Source organism: Salvelinus sp. IW2-2015, linkage group LG7 (genome assembly GCF_002910315.2).
Source record: "Salvelinus sp. IW2-2015 linkage group LG7, ASM291031v2, whole genome shotgun sequence".
Taxonomy (NCBI): Eukaryota; Metazoa; Chordata; class Actinopteri; order Salmoniformes; family Salmonidae; genus Salvelinus; species Salvelinus sp. IW2-2015.
The window spans coordinates 23,675,163-23,687,334 of record NC_036847.1 but is presented as its reverse complement, the minus strand read 5'-3'; the positions used below and the strand labels follow the sequence as shown (position 1 = coordinate 23,687,334).

General features: G+C 43.9%; 1 protein-coding gene and 1 pseudogene across 2 annotated transcripts in view; both read left to right on the top strand.

Moving 5' to 3' along the window:
- LOC111966630 (protein bicaudal D homolog 2) overlaps nt 1-3,467 on the top strand; it is a 43,438-nt gene extending 39,971 nt beyond the window's left edge. For both annotated transcript variants that reach the window (XM_023991457.2, XM_023991458.2), the window contains exons 9-10: nt 203-548; nt 1,561-3,467. In XM_023991457.2, coding sequence (XP_023847225.1) covers nt 203-548; nt 1,561-1,566 — 352 coding nt within the window. In that variant the 3' untranslated portion in view covers nt 1,567-3,467. The remainder of the gene's footprint in view (nt 1-202; nt 549-1,560) is intronic.
- Nucleotides 3,468-3,951: 484 nt separating this feature from the next.
- LOC111966952 (5'-nucleotidase domain-containing protein 2-like) overlaps nt 3,952-12,172 on the top strand; it is a 32,631-nt pseudogene continuing 24,410 nt past the window's right edge.

The following is a 12,172-nucleotide window of genomic DNA, read 5'->3' as shown; positions in this document are numbered from 1 at the left end:
GTCCCATGTGATCTTACTGTCTGTCTTGTCTTATAAATGGCTGTCATTTTCCTCTGTGTGTTTGTCATAGCTGTTGAGATGATGAGCAATACATTATTCAGATAATGTTTTCTATGTGTGTACAGTTTGTATACATTTTATCTGTCTAACATGTCTACTAAATGTGTGTGATTGTGTTGCTCTAACATGCATGTGTCTCCAGGTGTGACCAGTATGTYACCCAGCTGGATGAGATGCARAGGCAGCTAGCAGCGGCTGAGGATGAGAAGAAGACCCTGAACTCCCTGCTCCGCATGGCCATCCAGCAGAAGCTGGCCCTGACCCAGCGCCTTGAGGACCTGGAGGCCCCTCTGTCCCCCCACGGCCTCGGCAACAGCCCTCGCCGCGCCAGGGCTAAGGAGCTGGGCACCAAAACGGGCCGGAGCCCCCGACGTAACAGCCCCGTACGGAGCAGGAACAGCCCCCGCTCCAGCCCAGTCCCCAACCCTGTGTCCAGCACCGCCAGCCACCACTTCCGAGCCCTTACCCGCAGCCTCCACACCAGCCCTGTAAGAACCCGGTCTTCCTCCACCACTACTTCCTTCCATCCTGACCCTCTTCCTCCTATATATACCCCTTCCTCCTCTACCCGTACCACTTCCCGACCACGCAGAGCAGCCAAGCTCCCCAGGGATGCCACGTTCATTAGAAGTCGTAGTGTCACTGATGTGTTCCGAGCAGGGTTGCGTCTTTGGGAGGAACAGGATGACACCCAGTCTGACTCCTGTAGAGGGTCTTCCAGCTCCCTGGATAGTGTAGTCTTTGGGAGGGCTCTTGTAAGGGGTGCCAGAGGGGCTTCAGGCCCTAATCGTGAAGGCACCTTTTTCACCAATCACACTTTGTGCTCCTCGTCCTCTGCCTCCAGAGTAAAGTCTTCCTATTCCAGATCGATAGAGAATCTGGCCTCTACCAGGTCTCTCTTTATCCCTTCTGTCAACGTATTAGACCCACAAGGCACTGTTAAGCCAGTGTTGAAGCCAACCTTGGAGGTTTCTGTTCATAGAAAACAACAAAACGTTGTTTACAAATCAAGTTCTTCAGAGGTGRTGTCCACAAGATCTTCCAATTCTTCTCCAACCCCAAGGTGCCTTACAGCAGCTCCCCTCTCTCTCCCAAGTCAGTCCAGTAGGACCAGACGGGCCCCAGGCTCAGAATCAAAGAGTAGGCCTAGTTATAGGGGCACCAGTGATCCTCCTCACCCACAACCAGCCAGGGCTCGTAGTTCACAGCTCAGAGGATCACGCTCACACAACCAATGACACTTTAGAGTTTTATCAGCATAAGTGCTCAAGAATGTTGCCCAAGTTAGAGAAAGTAGACAAGCAAAATACATTGATTGTCTCCTGATGGCACCACATAGTCTCATAACCTCTTGTTAATACTTACTCTTTTTTAACCTGTTGTCTTAACTAATTGTTGTGCTGTGTGGATCAGTGACAGTATCCTTTTTCAGTTTGTTTTGGTCCTTCGGTTTATTACTAAATTTCCTTTTTATGTCTCTGTCTCCCCCTGTGTCTGCAGCGGTAAAACCAGTCAGTCGTCACGATCACCCCAACCCCCCAGTCCTCCACAAGAACCGTGTTCTCCATGTCCACCTCCTGAAACAAACGCCTTCCCTTCCTCCTGAAGTCRTCATTCCTCCAAACACATCCTCTTCATCCCACACCTCCTGAGTCAGCTCCCAGACCTTTCCACTCTACTCATCAGACCCAGTGAACTGGCTGCCCTTTCCGTCTTCCTACCCTCTGTATGGACCCAAGATGCCTACCTGCATGCAACCAGGAAAGGAGAGTTAAAGAAGAAAACATACTCTGATTTTATTTATAATGTTATGAAGTAAAGGACTGTTTTTCTGACCTTCACAGTATTATTTACCCTTTCTTTCAAACTGAAAACCCTGTCCTGCTGTGTTCTCCTGCTGTTGATGTATATTTATGCAAATATATTACATTTTGATGCTGCTGCATAGTTTTTTGACACTAGTGAAGACGTTTAGCCTGGCAACATGCCGAAGTCTGTCTGGCAACGTTCTTCTAGTGTCAGACAGCATCCCCCCTGGACAACTGCTGCATAGCCTGACCTCTATGGCTGCATCTGAAATGGCACCCTACTGTATATTGTGCACTACTTTTGACCTGGGCTCATGTCGATTTGGTGGAAACTAGTGCAATAGGTAGGGAATAGGTGTGCCGTTTTGGTTTCATGGGCATTTTAAAACACAGCAGCCTTACTAATCATAATTGAAATACTAAATGCACACTGAAGAGTCCTGTCTCTCTCGTGTTTTGAGGTTTATTTATTTCTTTAGCTCTGCATCTTCTACTGGCGGTAACTGTTAAATCCTTCTCTTCGTCCTGTGACTTACCCGACTGTTTGGCTTTGGCCTACCAGCCATGCCCTTCAGTCAGGCGATCAATATCACTGATGGAAATTATTCATCTGTACCCTCAGCACCTCAGGTTTATATCACAGTTGAATGAACTAGCTAACAAAAAGATGGGAGATATTTGACGGGCATGCTTATTTTCAAACTATGCAGATAGCTCTGAGACTGAAGGCCCTGCAGACTGCTGTTTTCCAGGATCTGAGTAAGGAGTGCCTCAAAGGCTGACGGTTCCATAGAAATAGAATTACGAGAACAGACATCTGTTTAATTATATTTCTATGGATTCTAACTATTTAATTTCCCCCTCGTCTCCTGGCAGCAGGGTTGCAGTGGTCGTGGTCTAATACATTGTCCCTACTGGACCACACTGCCAGCCTCCTACAGTGCAGGGTCCACGGTGGGGCACATCCACCTTTATATCTAGTAGCCTTAGTGATTTGGCAATTTGTTTTATAATTTAAATATAAGAAAAAAAACAGGCTCAAATCAACTTGGTCCAGGTGGGTTTCCGTGCTGTGTTTAGTGAAGGTCAATACATCATGCTAATTGGGGGTTCCAATGTTGAAAACAGTGCCTTGGTTTTCCTCTTGCTCCAGTCATTTAATGTTTAGACTAAATCACCTTTTTAAATATGTTGAACACTGTTGTAGGGATGAGATGTGTAGTTAATTTTTTTATATGATTATGGAGTTTTGTTTAGCTTTTCGGGAAACTAATAGGCTCTTTGGTACTTGTTGTAGTTTGTACATTTTCTTTGTCCTTAAACCCCCCCTCCCCCCCTTCTCACTCTTTCACAAATGTGTTTGTACAGGTAGGTGTTGTGTAAATGTAACTGATCATCATACGTCTGTATGTGTGGACAAAATTAATTAGTACATTCATTTTATTTGTCGATAGAACCTAATATGCCCAAATAATCCACATCAATTTCTGTGTATGTAAAGTAAGTTAATTTTGTTGACCTGTGAACGACTTATTGTGTGATGGAGAATAAAGCAACACCACTGTCAGTAATTGTTGGGTTGATGACATAATAATCTTACTGTGTGTTTTCTTTGCCTTTATGATTAATACTTCAAGATCCTTCCCCTAATATGGCAAGTCAAAAGTTGAGGCAATACATCTTTTGAAGCAAGTTGTGTCCAATTTATTTGACGTTTCATTTGTTACATTGTATCTACTCCGTTGGATTTGCCCAACTTATTGTGATTGGTTCAATTAACTCCAGGCCCTTCTCCCTATACCGGGTGCGTAGAGTGAAGTTAAACCTGTTATATCAGCAGAAAAAAGTATTATTTGTAATCAGCCAGCAAATTCATTGAAGTTCCTTTTTATAGTAATTGTAAACAATACCGGTATATTTGWATGCATTGGTTCTGACGTTTTTTTCTTAGAATAACCTGCAAAAAAGTGGATACCGCACTGGGCCGTGCATTTAGGAAAATGGTTGAACTAATGGAGAGAAGAAATGTAAAGATCAAAGCTGTGAATTAAATTACAGGTCGGCAGCGATACCTTTACCTGCTGCTTCCTCAACACCTGCCGCTCAGACATTAGGTTGGAGGCAAGAAGCGTCCCAAGGAGCCATGTCCGGCCGATCGTACTCCTCCACCGACCCAAAAGCAGATCATAGGACATACCTATGGGCACGTTGTAATGAGATGAAACGATAAGTGGTAGCGTGAACTTAGTTGTCCTTTGTCAGAAATCCCCCTATCACGCTCTGTCAGGTAGGCTAAACTTTAAGGGATTCACATCATTTGTAATGTGCATCCACTTATGGTGACATACATTGCTTACAATGTGCAACTAGAGCCATTTGGGTGCTGATGGGGAAGGATTCAGTACTCCCCATCAGCTACTGATGTGAGTTTTGTCATCTGTCGGTTGAAGACAATATGCACAAGGATCGTATCAGTTCATCCTCTTCTAGACTWGTGCTGTAACAGTTCATCTTTAGGTTTGAAAGTGGGTCAAACATGACAGCTGGATGGCAGTCCTGTCAGTCATTAGTCTTGTTCTGAGAAAATGAAATTGTTGAAACCAACACTCATCCAGGGAATATCAAAACAACCTCAGGACTATGGTCTGGTCTCTGACACACTTTCTCATTTACCCACTAGCCATATGATTGCATATTTTGTTTCATTGGCTGGTCACTAGATTATAGCATCATGTCAGCACACACACAGCAAAACCCAGGGGTGCTACTTTGGTTTTAGAAGTGGGGGGGAATATATATATTTTTTTTAAATGATCATTTAGGATGAACACTAAACAGCCTACCCGACCGCTCGGAGGCTTCCACATGGGCCTAAAGTACAATGTTGCTTCGTTTTGTGTCACATTCCAATTATAAAACGGGGGGGGGGGGGATATAAATGCAATTTCAGAATGTGGGGGGTCTTTTTAATCTGAGTCTGTGTTTGCTGTGTAACTGATATGATTGCTCAGGAATAACAGGGAGCACAAAAAAAAGATGCATTGTTGAAATCCTTACAATTCACACAAAATAAGTCAGTAATTTTGCTAATCTTTTTGGTCCAGTGATCTATCTTATAAACACATTCTGCTTTTTATTTTTGTGTGTGGGCAAAAGTAAATTTGCCTCTTCAAATCCTGTACAGTATTTGAAATGTCTTACCCCATATGATTCCCTGTAATCCTGTTGTTGCTTGCCTAAACTTTGTTCTTTGCTTCAGGTACATAGTCATTGTGCACTCCGGTTGGCAGCACCTCAAACTGATTAGTACTGAAAATGTAAGTCCTTAAATCGTATAAAGCTGTAGTTATGTCCGTTGTTCCATTTGGCACTGAGCAAATTTCAGGTCTTTGAAAATTCTGTGCAACTTCCAGAGCACGTTGACTGTAAACACTGAGGCTCTACCTGCTTTAAGTTACAGTTTTGACAGTGGCCAGGTAGGCTAATGGGGATATTTGATCATAATGTAGGCCTACCATCAAAAACAATAACTGGGCTAATAACTCACTAACTAGCAAAGGGTATGAACAAAATGTGCACATTTTGCTACATGCAGCTCTTGCTTTCATCTAAAAAACAAAAAAAGCCCATCTACTCACGACCACCGCTGTAAACACAGTCCAGTTCAAAGTAAATGGCACAGATCCATATAGGGCAAAGGTCTATTTACATTTATACAAATGGTGGGACTAATCCTGATTGCTGATTGGTTAAAACTGCATTCCAGCTGGTGTCTATTCCACAAGTTACCACTGGCTAAATAAAATGTCTATTTACTCTGTTCCATCTGACTGTGCAATCCACTGTCTCATCAGCTCAGCCAGGCACTTTATAAACTTTGATCTCCACTATAAAAAGCATCTAGACATTATCTCACATTTCTTTTAGACTAACATTTAGTTTTCAATAGCTGAGATTTATATAAACCTTGCTGTCTGTCTCCGACATTTGCTACATTGTTTCAATATTCAAATTTGATCTCCAGCTGTCCCATAGTAATGAACATGTTGGGAGTCGGGACGAGACAAATCACATTTTATTTGTCACATACACATGGTTAGCAGATGTTAATGCAAGTGTAGTGAAATTCTTGTGCTTCTAGTTCCGACCATGCAGTAATATCTAACAAGTAATCTGACAGGCAGGCAGCGTTTCTCAGCCAGTAGATATCATGAATCAGCTGGCATCATTTGTATGGATATATACAAAGAAATGTTAAATGAATCAAAGTGCAGCTAGTTTGCAGTCTTTCCAGCTTCAGTTTGAAGATATTGTGTTAGCTGAGGTGTTTGTTAGCTCCTCTGAACAACAGTGTCCTGACGAGTGAGAACATTTTCTATGCCAGGTGAAATCGTGCCTCATTAGCTCATTGTTATGCATGTATCCAAATAAATGTCACTAGAAAACAGTTTATGCAAATGCAGCTACTTTGCTGTTATTCTGGCTGCACTTTTTGACGTGACTGTAAATTAGCCGTAGTTGGCTAGCAAGCAAGGGAGAAGAATGTTGCCAGCCTTTATGGCAATGGAACATTTAGAACGAACGACTAACACACATCCATAGATGCAGAACAAAAGACTGAACGACTGGGTCAAGTCTCTGGCAACCGAACCGATAGAACGAACGACGAGCTTGCTTGGGTAGCAACCTTAGATTTGTGCCGCGACTATATCTTGTGCAAGGATACTTGTACCCCTTTTTCGTGATATCTTGTCCCATCGCTGCAACTCCCGTATGGAATCGGGAGTGGGAAGGTTGAGAGCCAAGCGTCCTCCGTAACACGACCCTACCAAGCCGCACCGCTTCTTGACACACTGCTCGCTTAACCCGGAAGCCAGCTGCACCAATGTGTCGGAGGAAATACCATACAACTGTCGACCAAAGTCAGCTTGCAGGAGCTTGGCCCACCACAAGGAGACACTAGAGCACGATGGGACAAGGAAATCCCGGCCGGCCAAACCCTCCCCTAACCCGGACAATGCTGGGCTAATTGTGCGCCGCCTCATGGGTCTCCCAGTCACGGTCGGCTGTGACACAGACTGGGATCGAACCTGGGGCTGTAGTGGCGCCGCTGCGCCACTCGGGAGGCCCAGAAGGAACACTGTTTATGTAATCTCTGATGCTGATTGAGATATCCTAAACACAGTATCAGTCTACTATGTTGTCTCTCTAATATGTCTCTGTGCCGTCTCTCCCCAGACCTGATCCCACCAGATGTGTGTGTAACCTGCTCAACACCTCCACTATCTATGCAAACAATGAGGTCAGCCTGGCGGAGGTGGACATCTATGGGTTTGACTATGACTACACCATGGCCTTCTACTCCAACGCCCTCAACAATATGATCTATAACACTGCCAGACTTCCTCATCGAGCACTACAAGGTTTGTGTGCTCTAACTTAACTGCCAATACACTAACACATACTGATCATTTTCTGCTCTTGTTTGACAGTATCCTGAAGGTATCCGCCTATATTACTACATCCCAAACTTCGCTGCATAGGGTCTTCACTATGATATTCAAAAGGTAAACATCATACAGCAATTATGCCTCTAATATATCGCTCTGACCTTATTTAAACATATAATCTCAAGGTACCATGGGTTTACAGTACTGTTTTGTCCTCCCCATGGTCTCCTGATGAAGATAGATGCTTTCCATTACATTCAGCTGGGGACTGTGTATCATGGAGTTCTGTTTATGGGTAGGTGAATAACACTCTGCAATGTATGGGTCAGTCAGTGTACTAAACATATAAATATAATGAATATAACATGCTTGAAACTCTAACCCTGGCAATTTCACTGGTGAACTCATGGGTACACTCACAATGGTAATTGTTTGGCTGATTGTGTGTCCCTTCCTCTTGAACTTGCAGACGTGTTGCTGTGCATTTTGTTGCCAACCTTACTTTGCTAGCTGACAACTTTACGGTTTTTACTTTTTAATTACCGTTTATATTTTTTGTTTTTCCCTCACAACTTTTTCCCTCATTGAACTTTTTCACTCCGGACGCTTTATCTGGACATGGTTCGTCAGCACCTTCAACAGCCGAAGCTAAGTAGTAACATTAACATGATGCCTTCTAATTGCAGTCGCTGTACTCATAATATACAGGAGAACGATCGCCTTATGGCGAGGATAGCTGTGCTGCAAGCCCAGCTTCAGACGCAATCGTTAGGCAAGGGTAATTTCAGTGTAGGAAAGGATGAAACAGCGTCTGTGCCACCAGTAAGTACAGATAGTAGTATAAATCCCCCCCGCACAGTCCCCGCAGCCGGACAACTTTCTCATGGCTTCTGGGGGGAAATGCTGTAGGAATGCTCAACTGGTGTCGCTCATTCAGCCGACAGAAACTTTCAACCGGTTTTCCCCATTAAGTAGCGAGTCGGAGTCTGAGGCCGAGTCTTCTCTTGTCTCTACTCCTCCCGTTACGGGGTCTGAGACGCCGAAGCTTCCCACCATTAGCTCTGACAAATTGAAAACCCTAGTCGTTGGCGACTCCATTCCCCGCAGTATTAGACTTAAAACGAATCACCCAGCGATCATACACTGTTTACCAGGGGGCAGGGCTACCGACGTTAAGGCTAATCTGAAGATGGTGCTGGCTAAAGCTAAAACTGGCGAGTGTAGAGAGTATAGAGATATTGTTATCCACGTCGGCACCAACGATGTTAGGATGAAACAGTCAGAGGTCACCAAGCGCAACATAGCTTCAGCGTCTAAATCAGCTAGAAAGATGTGTCGGCATCGAGTAATTGTCTCTGGCCCCCTCCCAGTTAGGGGGAGTGATGAGCTCTACAGCAGAGTCTCACAACTCAATCGCTGGTTGAAAACTGTTTTCTGCCCCTCCCAAAAGATAGAATTTGTAGATAATTGGCCCTCTTTCTGGGACTCACCCACAAACAGGACCAAGCCTGACCTGCTGAGGAGTGACGGACTCCATCCTAGCTGGAGGGGTGCTCTCATCTTATCTACCAACATAGACAGGGCTCTAACTCCTCTAGCTCCGCAATGAAATAGGGTGCAGGCCAGGCAGCAGGCTGTTAGCCAGCCTGCCAGCTTAGTGGAGTCTGCCACTAGCAYAGTCAGTGTAGTCAGCTCAGCTATCCCCATTGAGACTGTGTCTGTGCCTCGACCTAGGTTGGGCAAAACTAAACATGGCGGTGTTCGCCTTAGCAATCTCACTAGGATAAAGACCTCCTCCATTCCTGCCATTATTGAAAGAGATCGTGATACCTCACAATCTCAAAATAGGGCTACTGAGAGAGTAATACCTCACTTCAACGGAGTATATCTCACGAGAGTGAACTAATAGGAGGATTCAATCAATCTTTGAATGTGTTGGACCTGACTGAAACATGGCTTAAGCCCTGATGGAACACGCGCTCCCACCACGCACCTGATCACCTCCTGTTAACTAGTGGTCGGCATATCCCCGGTGCATGCCCGCAAAGGCGGAGGTGTTGCTAGCAATTATACGATAGCAAATTTCAATTTACAAAAACAAAATGACGTTTTCGTGCTTTTGAGCTTCTAGTCCATGTGAAATCTATGGCAGCCTACTCAATCACTTTTTATAGCTACTGTATTAACAGGCCTCCTGGGCCATATACAGCGTTACTCACTGAGTTCCCTGAATTCCTATCGGACCTTGTAGTCATAGTCAGATAATATTCTAATTTTTGGTGATTTTAATATTCACATGGAAAAGTCCACTAGACCCACTTCCAAAGGCTTTTGGAGCCCATCACGACTCAGTGGGTTTTGTCCAACAATGGTCTCTGGACCTATCACTGCCACAATGTTCATACTCTGGACCTAGTTTTGCCCATGGAATAAATGTTGTAGATCTTAATGTTTTCTCATAATCCTGGACTATCCGGACCACCATTTTAATTACGTTGAAAATGGCAACAAATAATCTGGCTCAGACCCCCACCCAAGGAGCATCAAAAGTCGTGCTATAAATATCTCAGACAACACAAAGATTCCTTGGATGCCCTTCCAGACTCCCTCTGCCTACCCAAGGAACGTCAGAGGACAAAAAATCAGTTAACGCACACTAACTGAGGAAACTCATATTACCTTGCGCAATACCTAGATGCAAGTTTGCCACCCATAAGACTAAAAACATTTGTCATAAGAAACTAGCTCCCTGTAATAACAGAAAAATACCCGAGCTCTGAAAGCAAGCTTTCCTTGGTATGTATAAATGGAACGGAAATTAGCGCACGCACCACTGGAAGTCTTCCGACACCACTTAGCCGAGAGGAGTGAGTGCCAGTATCGAAGAGCCCCTCACTGCTGCCGATATCCTACTTTTTCCAACTTAATTGAGGAAAATAAGAACATGCCAAAATGTTATTTTTGATACTTGTCGCAAAGCTAACTAAAAAGCAGCATTCCCCCAAGTGAGGATGGCTGTTCAACTTCAGCAGTAATAAATTCCAGACTTCTTTGAAGGAAAAGATCAATGATCATGTAGAAAGCAAATTACGGACTCCTCTTTAAATCTGCGTATTCCTCCAAAGCTCAGCTGTCCTGAGTCTGCACAACTCTGCCAGGATCTAGGATCAAGAGAGACACTTAAGTGTTTTAGTACTATATCTCTTGACACAATTATGAAAATAATCATGGCCTCTAAACCTTCAAGCTGCATACTGGATCCTATTCCAACTAAACTATTGAAAGAGCTGCTTCATGTACTTGGCCCTCCTATGTTGAACATAATAAACGGCTCTCTATCCACCGGATGTGTACCAAACTCACTAAAAGTGGCAGTAATAAAGCCTCTCTTGAAAAAGCCAAAACTTGACCGAGAAAATATAAACTATCGGCCTATATCGAATCTTCCATTCCTCTCAAAACATTTTGAAAAAGCTGTTGCGCAGCAACTCACTGCCTTCCTGAAGACAAACAATGTATACAAAATGCTTCAGTCTGGTTTTAGACCCCATCATAGCACTGAGACTGCACTTGTGAAGGTGGTAAATGACCTTTTAATGGCGTCAGACCGAGGCTCTGCATCTGTCCTCGTGCTACTAGACCTTAGTGCTGCCTTTGATACCATAGATCACCACATTCTTTTGGAGAGATTGGAAACCCAAATTGGTCTACACGGACAAGTTCTGGCCTGGTTTAAATCTTATCTGTCGGAAAGATATCAGTTTCTGTGAATGGTTTGTCCTCTGACAAATCAACTGTACATTTCGGTGTTCCTGAAGGTTCCGTTTTAGGACCACTATTGTTTTCACTATATATTTTACCTCTTGGGGATGTCATTCGAAAACATAATGTTAACTTTCACTGATATGTGGATGACACACAGCTGTACATTTCAATGAAACATGGTGAAGCCCCAAATTACCCTCGTTAGAAGCCTGTGTTTCAGACATAAGGAAGTGGATGGTTGCAAACTTTTTCTACTTTTAAACTCGGACAAAACAGAGATGCTTGTTCTAGGTCCCAAGAAACAAAGAGATCTTCTGTTGCATCTGACAATTAATCTTGATGGTTGTAAAGTCGTCTCAAATAAAACTGTGAAGGACCTCGGCGTTACTCTGGACCCTGATCTCTCTTTTGACGAACATATCAAGACTGTTTCAAGGACAGCTTTTTTCCATCTACGTAACATTGCAAAAATCAGAAATTTTCTGTCCAAAAATGATGCAGAAAAATTAATCCATGCTTTTGTTACTTCTAGGTTAGACTACTGCAATGCTCTACTTTCCGGCTACCCGGATAAAGCACTAAATAAACTTCAGTTAGTGCTAAATACAGCTGCTAGAATCCTGACTAGAACCAAAAAACTTGATCATATTACTCCAGTGCTAGCTTCCCTACACTGGCTTCCTGTTAAGGCAAGGGCTGATTTCAAGGTTTTACTGTTAACTTACAAAGCGTTACATGGGCTTGCTCCTACCTATCTTTCCGAGTTGATCCTGCCGTACATACCTACACGTACACTACGGTCACAAGACGCAGGCCTCCTAATTGTCCCTAGAATTTCTAAGCAAACAGCTGGAGGCAGGGCTTTCTCCTATAGATCTCCATTTTTATGGAATGGTCTGCCTACCCATGTGAGAGACGCAGACTCGGTCTCCACCTTTAAGTCTTTACTGAAGACTTATCTCTTCAGTAGGTCATATGATTGAGTGTAGTCTGGCCCAGGAGTGTGAAGGTGAACGGAAAGGCTCTGGAGCAACGAACCGCTCCTTCGCTGTGTCCTGCACTGGCCGGTTCCCTCTCTCTCCACTGGGA